This window comes from Ursus arctos, chromosome X (genome assembly GCF_023065955.2).
Source record: "Ursus arctos isolate Adak ecotype North America chromosome X, UrsArc2.0, whole genome shotgun sequence".
NCBI classification, from domain to species: domain Eukaryota; kingdom Metazoa; phylum Chordata; class Mammalia; order Carnivora; family Ursidae; genus Ursus; species Ursus arctos.
In genome coordinates this window covers 44,238,886-44,253,191 of record NC_079873.1, presented here as the reverse complement: position 1 = coordinate 44,253,191, position 14,306 = coordinate 44,238,886, and the positions used below count along the sequence as shown (strand labels likewise).

Genomic DNA, 14,306 nt, shown 5'->3' with positions numbered 1-14,306 from the left:
TCAAATAAATAAATAAAATCTTTTAAAAAAATAAAAATAAATAACTTAAAAGACCGAAAGAGGGGCAGGAGTGTTCCAGGTAGTAAATACCAGATGTGCTAGAAAAGTCGATGGGAGGGCAGAGTGAGATGGAGAGCTTTGGAGAGTTTGGGCTGGACAGGCAGGGAAGTCAATGCAAGGAGTTACTGAATACTTGAAGCAGAACTATGTCAGCTGATTTGCATTTTAGAGAAGTTCCTTTAGCAGTGAGAAGGGAGTACTCCAGTGAAGAGACTTGTAGTTAGACAAGGTGATGGCTAGGAGAGAAGGTGCCTGGCTATCCCAGGGCTGGTTCTCAGCTTTTTGAGAGACCTGTGAGATCCCTGGGCCAGGGTGCCCACCTCTTTCTCCTCAGGGCACTGCTGGAAGGAGCCCAGTTCACAGTTGTCCTTCAACCCTCCTTTTTTTTTTTTTTAAAGATTTTATTTATTTGATAGAGACAGAGTGAAAGAGAAAGAGCATGAGCAGGGAGTAGAGCAGACTTTCTGCTGAGCAGGGAGCCCGATGCAAGGCTCAATCCCAGGACCCTGGGATCATGACCTGAGCCGAAGGCAGACGCTTAACCGACTGAGCCACCCAGGTGCTCCTCCTTCAAGCGTCCTTTAAAAAAATCTACCTCCATGGGTGTCCAATCTCCTTTCTGTTGGACACCCAAGTTTTTGACATTTTACTCAACTCAAATCCTGACTTGAGGACCAGTCTGTCTCTTTGGGGTAACTTTGCATGTCTCGTTTCTGATGTATTTTATGTTTATTAGTTTAGCTCTCAGAGGACTGTCTTGTTTATCTAATTCCAGGTTCTTGGGGTGAGGCACCTTATTGTTTCCCCAGGTACTGTTTTCAGATGGCTCAGAGGACCGAAACCAGAGGCAGGGAACCAGTCAGGAGGTGAGGGTACAAACTCCAATATGGCAACTCAGGGGCGTACATTCTTTTCAGTTATTCTGCCCTGTTATCCCAATAAGCCCCTCACAGGTTCAGGAACTTTCAATATTTTGCCATTTATTGTCCCATCTGCCAGATTGCTTCTTGTACCTGGAAGCAGCACCATCAAAATCTTCCATCAGTGGTGCCTGACCGGCTCAGTGGGAAGAGGATGAGACTCTTGATCTCGGGATTGTGAGTTTGAGCCCCACATTGGGGGTAGAGATTACTCAAAATCCTTGGTCAGATTACATAGCCAAGTTTTTGGTTCAGAAAATGTGGTCACTGTACTCAGAGGCTTCAATAAGTTACTGTTTATTGAGGACCACTCCTGAGGATAGGAAGTGGCCCAGCTAAACCTTTTGAGAACCCTGGGGTCCCAAGTGGCCTTTCATTAGGAGAAGGCTGTGGAAGTAGCAGCAGAGATGGGTCTCTTCTCCTGACATGGACTGATAAAAGGAGGCCTGGTACCCTGGGTCTTTGGGTCTCTATGTAGACAGCTGAACCCAGTTGACACAAAAGAGAAACTCTGGCATTCTGAAGGAACGACATATTTTAGGGCCTGAAGATTGTCTGGAACTCAACTAACATAGCGCCATTGTTTATAGGTGAGGAACCAAGGTCCATTGTTTATAGGTGACTTATCCAAGTCTGTGCTGCCTCCCAAAGAATGGTGGCTCGGCTCCGTGGAGTAAGAGGTAGACTGACCATTAGGCAGGGCATTAGCCCCAAAGAGGTATAGGAAAGGGCAGCATTAGTGGTGATTGTTATCTACACATAATTAATAATATACTAAATGTATAAGGGGCTGTAAACCTCTGAGGTGGGATGCACCCCTACATTGAGGGTCACACGATGCCATAGACCCTCAAACTAGTAAGAATCAGTCCACAGTGAGGAGAACTGGTTAATTCCTTCTGCATCATGGCTCAGAGCTCTTTTGCTGCCCTTAGCTGCTATCTTGAGGACTGTAACACATCCCATAGAAATGCTCTTGGAGGGGCACCTTGGTGGCTCAGCCGGTTAAGCATCTGCCTTCAACTCAGGTGAGGATCTCAGGGTCCTGGGATGGAGTCCTGAGCCGCCCCCCCACACCAGCCCCGAGCCCTGGAGCCCTGCGTTGGGCTCCCTGCTCAGTGGGGAGTCTGCTTCTCCCTTTCCTTCTGCCCCTCCCCCACCTGCTCCTACTCTCCCTTTCTCAAATAAATAAATAAAATCTTTTAAAAAAGAGAGAGAGAAATGCTTTTGGAGCAGAGGTGCCTATGTGATAACCTCGCAGAACAAAGAGCCCTAGACAGGAAGAGTCTGTCTTGACATTAGGGAAGTAGGATAAGGAAACTCACTTTAACGTTGCGTATGTGCCCAGCACTGAGCCCCTGGTACAGTGGAGAGTGGTGGTAAGAGCACGAGCTTTGAGGTTCATGCCAAGTTCCCCTACTTGTATGATGTGTGGCAAATCATTTCAACCTCTCTGAGTCTCAGTTCCCACATTGCAGGATCAAAGTAGATAATGTAAGGAAAGAGCTTGACACTGTGCCTGGTGCATAGCAGGGGCTCAGTGATTATTCACACGCTGATGGAGATGATTATATAGGTTGCTTATGCTCTAAAGTAGATTGGGGCAAGGTGGCCGGGCCCGCGAGCTCCTGGAAGGTTCATATTCCCGGGTCTGGGTCTGATTAAGTGTGTGCTGGGGGTTGGGGGTGGGGTGGTGAGAAGACAAACCTGCATGGAGCAGAGGGTTAGTGTTAGGGAGAGTGGCTGAGGGGCTTGACCTCAATTCTGTCGACAGCTGGGGAGTCATTGAAGTCAGACCCTCCGACCTGGCACCTGTGAATAATTGGGCCGGGCCTCAGGAGCAATCTTGCTGCTGCAGAGTGAGATGGAAAGTTTTAATAAATGTAAAAAGGTGCTCTGTGGCCCTGGTCCTCTGTCCTTTAGGGGGCTGTGAAGGCTAAAGGTTAGTGCCACTGTGCTTGGCTGAACATGCACCACGTGCCACGCAGACACTGTGCTAGGCGGAGCCTCACAGCCACCTGTTGAGAGGAGGAATTCTCTCCCCCACCCATTTTCCAAGTCAAAAAGCTCAGGCTGGGCATAGGGGAATGCTTTCCCCAGGATTATGTGGCTAATAAGTAGCAGAACTGGGTGCCTGGGTGGCTCAGATGGTTAGGTGTCTGCCTTGGGCTCAGGTCATGATCTCTGGGTCCTGGGATCGAGGCCCACCTCCTCTGGCTCCAGGTTCAGTGGGGAGTCTGCTTCTCCCTCTCCCTCTCCTCCTGCTCATGTGCTCTCTCTCTCTCTCTCTCTCTCTCTCTCTCAATTTCTCTGTCTCTCTATATTTCTCTGTCTCAAATGAATAAATAAAATCTTCAAAAAAAACTGGGAGCCCTGTACTCACACAGTTAGAGCTCCAGCACCCTGATGCTTGTCTGCCCCACCTTGCCCGTGAGGGCTCCATTCACTCTTCTAACAAATACTCCCTCCTGAGGTCCACCTCCTCTCCCTGTGCATCCCTCTCTCATTTTGCACCCAGCATAGATGATGTTCCTCTCACTGAGGTTGAGTCTTGGTTCTCTCACCTGAGGACAGAGCCTGTGATGTGTTATCTCTGTCTTCTCTGCCTGGGAAGAGGCTGGGCGGGGAGTGGGGAGGAGTGTGAGGGAGGAGGAAGGAGACAAAGGGGATGAGAAAGGCTGCTTCCCACACTTTCCCACTTCTTCCAAGTTCCCTGGTCCTTCTTCCTCCCCTTCCCCACCCCCAAGGCACCAGCTCCACTGTCCCAATCCTCCCCCCAACTCACTACACACCCCCCTCTAAGGAGGGGCAGCCAGAGGGGTGTGGTTCAGATTCCGCTCATTCTTCAGTTCCTTCAAAGCTGTCCTCCACTCCATTCTCTTCTCTCGCCCTTCCTTCACCTCTGAGGGGGCCTCACAATGAAGAAGGCAGACCAATGTAGTAGAAAGGAGCCCAGCAGCTGACTCACTTACCCCTCAGCCTCTTTCTCTTCATCTAGAAAATAAGCAGGTTGGACCAGGCAATTGGCAAAGCTTTTTCTATGTTGTTAATAATACCTGGCATTTGTCTGCTGGGTTCCAAAGGGCTTAATCATCCCAACAGCCCTGCCAGGATTGGCCTTGTGTTCCAAATGGGGAGACTGAGGCTCAGGTCTTGAGAAGGGAAGTGGCTTGCCTGGGTCACAGGGCTGGTACGTAGCAGAACCAATATCCAAGGTTAGGTCTCTCTGTGTTTAAAGCTTGAGCTGTGCCCTGGCCCACAGCTGCAGGCTGCCTCTCAGCCACTTGCATTTGGGCCTCACTTCTCCCTCTGACCCACCAGGCCCCACATGGTTGGTTCCTGGCACCTCTCTGACCTCACCACCTACCACTCCTCCCCTTGCTCGGTCCACCCCAGCCACACTGTCTCCCTCCCTGTCCCAACAACCCAGCCAGGCCCTTCACCATCTCCCAGCCTTCGCACTGGCTCTTCTCTGCATGAAATACCCTACCCCTCACATTTGTGACATGTGTTGGGCCGCAAGGCCATTGCATAGGGCCTGGGAGAAGAAGCATACGGAGCATATTGCTGATCGTTGGGTTTTTTTTTTTTTTTCTGTTTCCCTTTCAGATCTGATGGTGAGAATTCCAGGACAGTCAGGTCAGTACCCCCTTTCTCTAGTAGCAGTTGGGAGATGGGACAGGGACTGGGGTTGGGCCCTCTGGTTGGTTACTAAGGGATCCATGGGCAGGGGCGGGGGTCAAGCCCAGGGGTTTTGTCCTGTTGGTATTAGGAGTGGGTATGGAGCAGAGTGGGAGGACTGGGGTGAGTGTGGCAGGTGCGGGAAGGGGGTTGAAAACTGTTCCTCAGTCTTTCTGACCCTAGCTCCTCTGGGCTGGGCTAAACCCCAGAGGGACTCATGGCTGCTGCCCAGACGGGAAAGCCAACCTGCAGAGAGGCCGGCTCTGGACCTGGGACCTTCTCCACCTTCTATGAGAGAAGTGGGGCTTCCCTGGTCCAGTGTTGGTGCTCCACCCCGAACTGCGCTGGCCCTGAGTAGTGGCATAAGGGTGGACTTTCGATGTGACACATTCTACACATTAGAAACATGCATTATGGTGAAAAGGGTACATTTTGTATTTACATGCTTGCTTAAAAAGGGTTTACAAGCTTCAGTAAGTTGTCACGGTGTGATCAGTCTGCCACTTGGGGAGGTGAGAGTAAAACTGGGATAAAGACAAGGGCTATTTGTACATTTCCCGGGCCTTAACCCATCAGAGGCTTGGCAAAGACACAAGTATCAAGGCTAGGGTCTATATGGGAATGATGGGGGACTCAGGCTGGGGCCCATTCAGTCTTAGCATTGAGGCCAGGGGCGATGTGGTTGGCCTCTGAGATGAGGGGGGCCCAGGTAACCGAAGCATGGGATGGATACACTGAGTCCCAGCCAGGGCTACACAGTGCCTAACTAGCACACACAGTGCCTTCATGAAGGGTGGAATCCACTGAGTGGCTCGGTGGGAGGAATGTTTCCTTTCTACAGGGCTACTGCAGCCTCTCACCGGGGTTCCCGGCTCAGGGAGCAGAGCTCAGTTTGCATGTCAGCCCCCATTTGTGGCCTCTTGGCTGTGAACCCTTGCACAGGGCACAGCTTGCCTGACCATATACAGCAGCCCAGGTCCTGCCATTCAGGTAGCAGATGTGGGAGGGGGGCTGAGGATTGCAGCATACAGCCGAGAGTGCAGTGCGTCATGAGACACACGGCGTCCTGGCGTCCCAGGCAGGGGCCGTGGGACAAGCACGCTGATGCCTAGGGCCAAGGTAGGGGCTGTGGCAAGCGGGAAGGCAGGAGACTGTGATGGAGGCAGTCAGGCCCAGCGTCCAGGCAAAGAGTACACGACAAGATGCAATTAGTCCCAGCAGGCAGCCAAGGAGTACGGCTCGGGCACAGCCTGTCCTAGCGTTTAAGAAGGCACTAGTTTAGCAAAGGACACGGATCCCGCTGTCCCACTGCGGGTTTGGAGAAAAGCAACCGAGCATGGCTCTGAGCACTGATAGCTCTGCTACTCGTCAAGGAACCTGATCAAAGGCATCTCTAGCTCCCAGCTCTCCCCAGCAGGGAAGTTCCTGGGACCCATAGCTCCCGGTGTTTACTAATGATCATAATCATAAGTCATGATGACATGCATTGGGACTTTACAACTTAACAAAAGTTGTCAGGGACTTTCTTTTGTTTGATCCCCCCAGTGACACTGTAGGTGGAACCTGGGCTGGCCTTATCACTGTTTTACAGTTGAAGAAACTGAAGCTTGGGCTGGTTATGGGTTTTGCCTACAGCCACGCAACGAATAGATGGCTGGGCCGGGATTCAAACCCAGGTCTGCCTGGCACCAAGCCCAGAGCCCTGCCCACGCTGCCACTGCGGGAGCTCTTGACAGCCTTGCAGATAATAATAATCCTCCTCATCATCCTCCTAATATTAGTAATAATAGCGGTTATCATTTGCTTCTCACATATTAAGAACTCTGAACATGATCTTATTTAATGCTCCCAACAGCCCTGTTAGACATGGATTGGGATCCCTGATTTACAGATGAGGAAAATGAGGTGCCCCAGAGGGTCAGCGCCTTGCCCGAGAAAAGAAGAGCAAGAGGTCAGGGTGGCACCACTCTGACTCATACATACCCTGTGCTGTCTGGTTCCAAAGCCAGCATTTGGTTTACTAAGACGTGCTGCGCGACATCCGTCTTGGGCCCATAGTCCAGGAGGCTACGGGGGCCTTGAGGACTCAGCAGTTGAGAAGCAAGGGTCACACTTGGGCTGTGGAAGGGTCCTAAAACATAGCACCTGTGGGGCAAGATCAGGCAAACGTGGTGGGAAGACCCTGGAACTTGGAACCAGGGCTGGGGGGGGGACCGTGTGAGGACGCTCCCAGGACCCCACATAGATGTTGTGCTCACTTCAGTTAGGGATCAGGGAGAGCTTCCTGGAGAAGGCAGACTCTGACCCCAGCTGTGGAGGACTGACATGCAGACTCTGCGTGGCCGTGGGGGTGGTTCACATCGCTGGAAGTGGAACCAGCTTGCTTCCGAAGTGAGGGCAGGATCAGAGCAGGCGCAGGGGATTGGGCTGAAACAGATCTGGGCAGGAAAAGAGCTAATGTTAAAGTTCAGAACACGGACTGGGCCTGGGTCAGATACCTTCTGTCATCAGTGGGACCAGGGAAGGCTGGAGGAGAGAGACTGGGCTCTGCAGGGTAGCAAGGGGAGTGACTGGATCCGGACAGAGGGGCTCCATTTATAGCTAGGTCACTTTCTAGTTATGTGACTTTGGACAAGTCTGTTCATCCCTTGGAGCCCCAGTGTCCTCATCTAATAAACATCGTGTGTCTGTGTCTGTAAAAGGGAAAGGTTTAGGTGGGCAGAAGAAACGCCAAGGATTGGGGCTAGGCCTTGGCTATTGTGCAACAGAGCAGCAAGGAGGGAGCAGGGTCGGTAGATCGAAAACCACCGAGGCCTGAGGGCTTCTAAGTATGAGGTGCCAGAGGAAGTGGGGAGTCTAATGAGAGCTGCACAGCTGGTGTTGCGTGAGGGCTGTGGGCAGAGGAAGGTGCCCGGACTTCCTGTGGATTTGTGAGAAGTTGTCAAGGCTACAGGCACTTGAAACCAAGGTCCGCAGAGGGCGATGGCTGAAGTTCACAAAGCTAGCTCTCAGGGAGCCTGCTTCCTAGCTGTGCGCTCTCTGCAAAGTCACTGAACTTCTCTGATCCTTGGCTTCTTCACCTGTGAAATGGGGACAACAATTCTGACTTCTCTGGGTTAGATGAGAGAAATGGAAATAAAACAGTGTTCAGCATATGATAGTGCTCAATACAGTGTCGTGCCCTCTGCCCTCGTCTACCCCAATCCATTGTCTTTTACTGGAGAGTCAAGCTTGAGGAATGTGGAGATGTGCCCCCAGAGGTAGGAGGGGCCGTACCTCTGCCACCAGAAGGTGAGGGAGCCCGGGGTTTAGAGGCACCGCCGTGGTAGGGAGGGTCAGGCTGAAACGAGGGGGCCTTGGGGACCAGGCTGGGGTTGCCAGGCACGCAAGGATGAGAGCCGAGGAGGTGGCCTGTTGCTAGGGAAGGAGGGAGGAGGTGGGGGAGCCACTGACACCCGCAGAGCCAGGGATGTCCCCATGGCAACGGGAGCCGCTGCATTGGGGAGGAGAAGTGGGAGGAGGAGCCACTGCTGGCTCAGTTCCCAGAGGAGGCCTCCCACTCCGGGCCTCAGTGCCCCCATCTGTCTGACCGAGTTTGGATTAGATCATCTCTAAGATTCTTCCTTGTTTTGACCTCCTGGCAGTCTGGGGTGGCTGAGACCTCACGGACCTCCCGAGGCTCCCCCAGCCATATGTCTCAGACGCCACCAGTCCCGGGAGGCAACCCAGTTGTGTCCAGGTCTTCCCTCCCAAGCCGCCTCCTGTTTGGTGGCATAGCCTGGTGGCCCGCCCTGCCCAGCTCTCTGTTCCCATCGCGTCCTGTGCCTGGAACCCTGTCACTTAGTGTCTGCTGAATCCTTTCTGGCTCTGGGGGCCCAACTCCAGTCCTGCTCACTCTGGGAAGCCTTCCCTGGCTGCCCTGATCCACCCTGCCTGCTTCCTCCCTCCTGGGATGCTCTGGCCCCAAAGGTCTGAGCTTCTCCTTGCTGCCCTGAGTATTCACTGCTCCATTTACCGGGCAGCTTCTAAGGGCTGGGCTCCACACGGGATGCTTGACAGGCTCAAATCTTTACAGTAAATCTCTGGTGTCACATCACGAATCCCCATTTTTCGGATGAGGCAGTGCTCTGTGAGCTTTTGCGACTTTGAGGTTCCCCGGGGACTGCGTGGTGGAACCAGGCTTGGAACTTGGTTCTGTGTAATTGCTGCTACCCCGGGCCTGAGGTGGGGTGTTAGCAGCGGCAGCATTTAGTGAACATTAGCTAAAGCTGTTACGTGCCAGGCACCCTGCTGGCCACTTTACCTATACTCTCTCATTTAATCTCCATAATAATGCTATCAGGTGTATATTCTCGTCATTTTATCAGTGAGGAGACTAATCTTCGCTGAAATCATTTATCCCGCAGGAGAACTAGGATAGGAATTCAGACCATCAGAGTTGGAGTCACCACACTGTACAGGAGTCAACCCAATGGAATTCCAGAAGCACATAGAGCATTGCCTGTGTACTAGACCTGTGGTGGATGGTCTTTTGGGGGTTGGGAGGGACAAAAGTGGGGTAGAGACACAAGTGAGCTGGCTCTGGCAAGCCCATATGGGAGGGTGCTGAAAAGGAGAAGCCAGTTGTAAGGACAAGAGTCTGGAGTGGGTAGAGCTGGGATGTCAGTGGGATAGAGGAGAATGGGGGGAAGTTGGGTAATTTTCCCAAAGGAGTTGCCATTCCAGGAAGCTCATGAGGAACAAGAAGGGGTAAGAGGGTCTTCCCTCCCTTTCCTGTTTGTGTTCCCCTGCCTCTGCCTGGCCCAGCCCCAGGAAGTGGGTGACCCCTAAGGTGGCTGCGTGCCTGGTTGGCACCAAAATAAACTTGCCTTCTCTCTCTTCCCCTCCCCTTGCCTCTGTCCCCTCTGTCCTGGCTTTAATTAGCAGCCCTGGGGATGAGTCACTTGGCAGCTGGGGAGGGAGGCTTCACAGAGCCCAGTCAAGCCTCGACTCCTGCCCCGAGCCTCGCGGGCAGTGCCACTGTGTTCATGCGTGTCGGTGCACTCCGGTGTGCCACCCGGTTCCGTGTCCATGTGGGTGCGGAGAGCACAGGGGCACTGGCACGTGTCCTTGTGCGTCTGGGTGTCTGCGCAAAAGCATATCTAGTCATCGCTGCCCTTGTTTCTGCATGCCACTGAATGTCATCGTGTGTGTGTGTGTGTGGCTATAGCGTGTGTCTGTGGTAGCAAGTGTCAGGAAATGAGGGAGCATTTGAGTGAGCAAACACAAACACTTTATAATTGCCTTCCCCGCTCCCTGCATAATGTTCCCTATGCGGTCTTGCTTATGCAAGCCCTGCACTTATATCCCCAATTTTCCCTTGTCTTAGTCTGGGTACATTTTGTTGCAGGGAACAGAAACCCACTCAAACTCGCTCCAGAATAAAGAGTGGGGGGGGGACTATTGTGAGGCTCCATCTCACAGAATCTGAGAAATGAAGTATATATAGCCAGGCCTCACACCAACTGGAAGCAAGACCAAGAAGTCAAGGACCAAGATTTCTCTCCCTCTCTCTCTCTGCATCTCCCAGGCCCATGTCTCGTTCTCTCTGTAGCTCATGGCTTGCTTGATCCCTGTCATCTCTTAGTCACTGACTTGTCTCTCTGGACTAGCCTCCTCTGCTTTCACACGACTTGCTGTGGCTGGCAGCTCACAAGCTATGTGACCTTCTGGCTTAAGGGTCCATTCCATATGACTGCGGTGTTTCTGTCCAGCCTGTGGTAACACAAAACAACAAGGAGCTGTGGGGGGGAGTCAGTTCTGTTAGAAGTGGGTGAGGGGAGACAGGTCAAATACTTCCACAGTGAGCAGTTTTTCTGGGTGCGTAAGTGAGGTCAGTGCCTGGGGTGGGACAGTCTGCTCAGAGCCCACGGTGCTAAGATTGCCCATCCATCAAGACTTCCGTTCCTACTCTAATGCAAGTTGACCTTTTCTCACTGTGCTTTCAATTTCCGTGTTCTTTTCTTAAAACACCCCATTTTATCGAAATAATTCCCCCCTTTAAATGCCAGAACAGCTTTTAAGTGCACAGTGAATATTACCGTTGCTATCAGTGTGTGGTGATTTTCATAACCTCGGAACAACTGGCGTCAGTGCTCATCAGGGTACCAGCTGCTACTGAGTTCTTGGTTGCTTTGGGAATTTTCACATTTTATTAGTGCAGTGACTGAATTTATAGTTATCTGCAGTATATAATTACAAGCACACATTATCAATATTATCAGCTTGACGCTTGAGCTTACTTTTCCATTAATACAAACCCCTGCAGTTTTATATTAATTACAGAGAGAATTAATGACCTCTTAGACAAGTTTTCACCTATGAGTAAAGAGTTTGGAACCAGCTGTGCCCATTATGTCTGCTCTCCAGACGCAGGGCCAATGCCCACGGCCTTGGCCTCACATCCTCTGGCTGAGACTTGGAGGCTGCCCACCGCCTCCCCAGGGCCTCCTGTTTCTGGCCTGGCACATAGAAGGTGCTGTTGTTATTTTTAATAAGAATGATAGTTTTCTCATGATCGTTAAAGCCATCTTCCACGTGTAAATGGTAAATGTGAGTGGGAGACGCCATCCCAGGTTCCGGGCAGGGTCTCCTTCAACTTCTCTCCCCTCCCCTCCTTTTTTTTTTAACTCTTCCAAATATTAATAATTGCTTTGATCCACAAAATGTCTGCTGCATATTAGGTACTGCCAGGGAGCATTTGGCACACATTCTCTTTAAGCCTCTCGGCCACCCTGCCAAGTAGAGGTGATTATGTGTACTTTACCGCTGTGGGGAAACTGAAGCCTGTGGAGGTAAAGGGACTTGCCAGAGTCATCCATCCACCCACCCTCCCACCCACCTGTCCACCCATCCATCCATCCATTCATCCATCTATCCATTCATTCCCTCAAGGATGATTTATTGAGCACCTCCAATGTGCCAGGCACTGCGCTAAATTAGAAGCAGTTGATACAACGATGAATAAGAGTCCTGCTCTGAGGAGACTCACTGTCCAGTAGGGAAACAGACAAGAAAACAGACAATTACCGGGGAAGTGCAGGGCGGGAACCTCTCAGAAGTGTACCCAACCCAGCCTGAGGGTCAGGGAGGCTTCTCTAAGCTGACATCTAAGCTGAGACTGGGAGGGCAAGTAGGAATTGGCCAGGTGAGCAGTGAGGGTGGGGCGAGGCGAAGTGGAGAGTCGGGGCAGAGCAGAAAATGTTATGCCACGACTGTGGGAGGCGTGTTTGGCGCCTGCATTTGTGAAGAACTAAAGCTGTATCTGCAGGGGAATGGGGCTGTCGTGAGAAATGGTCTGGAACGGGAGCAGAAGGTAAATTGGGAAGCTGTAACTGGGACTCTGGTCAATTAGGCCCAGAGCTGAGGAGCTGCAGGCCCCAGGAGCAGAGTTTCTCTGCTTCCCTGCGCACCTGGTCCTGGGGCCGCCTTGGGGCCGCCTGGGCAGCATCAGGCCGTGATTGCAGTGGCTGCAGTGCCCTCTAGTGTCTACCAGCCCATCTTGCAACCTCCGCCGCAGGGTGGATTGTCTACCACACTTACTGACCCGTGTGACTAGGAGCCCTGTGCTGGGTGCTGGGGACACGGGGATAAATAAGCCCCAGCCCCTGTCTCCACAGGGCTCCTGGCCCAGAAGGAGCAACAGCACGTGAACAGGCGATGCTGAGACAAGCGCAAGGTGGGAAGGAAACAGGGGAGAGAGGTCAGGGCGGGTCCCCAGAGGGCACAGCCTCTAAGCTGACTTGTGAAGAACAAAGGGGAGCTAGCGAGGTGGAGAGGGGGCAGTGGGAGTTGGGGGTGGGGAATGGCTTTTTGAGCAGAGGCAAAGAGAAGGCTTGGACAGCCGTGTGGTTGAGAATGTAAGTGCTTCTGTCTCGGTGGAGTACTGGTTGAAGATGGGGGGGGAGAAGGCTGAGACTAGTTGGAGGGTGGGGGGTAGCAGCCAGCTCAGAGAAGGTCCCAGGGTGCCTCCCTCTAGCTTATGGTTGACGCTTAGTGAATGGAATCATATAAGGTGCTTCCCTGCCCTTTGGGGATCATAAACCCGTGTGAGGATCTGATGAAAGCTATTCTCTCCCCCCCAGACATGCTGTTACTCATTAATATTTTCCATGCAACTTCAAGGGCTTCAGAGATACTCCCTCTCCCCACAATGGGGGCGCCCACGAACCACAGGCTGCCAAACTGCTCTTAGTATCAATACTGAAACTTTACCGTGGCCTCCGTGGCTCTGCATGATTGGACCCCTGCCTAGATCTCCAGTCTTGCCTCTCTCCCCTTTGTTTTTTTCCGCTCAGCTGTGTTGGCCTCCTCGCAGTTCTTGGAAATACCGCCTCAGGTCTTTTGTCCAAGTTGTTTCCTCAGCCTGGAACACTCTCCCCTGCTACCACCACTTTTTGCCCAGCTTAATTCCATTCATTGGTGAATGTCTGTCTTCTCTGGGATACAAGCTCCATGAGATCAGGCCCAGTGCCTGGTCCACAGGATCTGTTAAATAAGGGAGTGAAGGCCCCTCCAGTGCCCTGTGGCTGGGGTCAAGCTCCTCACCTTTAATTCTTCTTCCTTTCAGCCACGGGGTCATCACACGAGTCTACCCAACATTCTCAGATATGTCTGAATTCCAGGAGTGGCTCAGAGATGTTTTCCTAGAATTCTCCCCTTCCTTGAAACAAATAGGCTTCCCCGTGGGTCTCCCCTGTCTTACTGGGAGAGGGGTCAGACTCTTTCAGGCTCAAGCTGACTCTTCATCATAGATGTACATTCATTTCACTGAATCCTCACAAGAACCCACGAGGTAGAAATTGCCACTTGTCTCTTAGAGATAAGGAAACTGAGCCTCAGAGGGGTTATCCAGCTAGGAAGTGGTAGAGCTGGGACTTGCACTCGCTCTTACCAGGCACCCCAGTGTAGGCTCTTTGCCTCACCACAGAGCGAAAGGAGCTTGCGCTGGGTCACACAACCTCAGCCATAAAGCCGGGACTAGCATTTCTGTCTCTCAGCTCCTACCAGGCCAAGAGGAAGGTCTGGGCCAGGGGTGTGTGGGGACAGGGCACAGCTGCTGCAGGAGTGAGAAGGGCTGCTGAAGGAGAGAGAAAAAAGCAGGGGTTGAGGCTGGAGCCGCGCCTGGAGGACAGGGGATTTAGAGGGTGGTAAGAGGGAGAGGAGGCCACGACCGGCCCACAGATGCCAACTTTGCGGTGGTCCGGAGGGCCTATCTCTCTCAGCGGCTTTGGCTTTCTTGAGAGGAACCAGCTGCCCCGGCAGGGAGGCAGGAAGACAGGAAGGCTGGCCTGTTGCCTGTCAGTTCCTATTCCTTCTAGATCACTGCCCCCCTGGCCCCTCCCAGGGCCGCCTTCTGCTCAGAACAGCCAGGGGCCTAGACTCTGGGGCCATGAAAGGACAGGAGCACTCTGAGCTGGAGCTGTGGGCCTCTTCAGGAAACCCCCCTCCCCAATCCTTCACATGTCCAAATTCTCTCCTTTCTCCGGCTGCACCCATATGGAGGAGAGAGAGAGACAGAGATGATTGTGATAGGTAGGTGGGGAGTCAGGGCATCTGGATTCTAGTCTGACTGGCTGTGTGAACATTAGCAAGACTCTTCCTCTC

At 52.5% G+C, this 14,306-nt stretch overlaps 1 protein-coding gene across 1 annotated transcript in view; it reads left to right on the top strand.

Moving 5' to 3' along the window:
• The window catches only part of LOC113247521 (IQ motif and Sec7 domain ArfGEF 2), a 77,214-nt gene that overhangs the window by 20,243 nt on the left and 42,665 nt on the right, over positions 1-14,306 (top strand). The window contains 1 exon segment of the mRNA XM_048213501.1: positions 4,590-4,619. Coding sequence (XP_048069458.1) covers positions 4,590-4,619 — 30 coding nt within the window.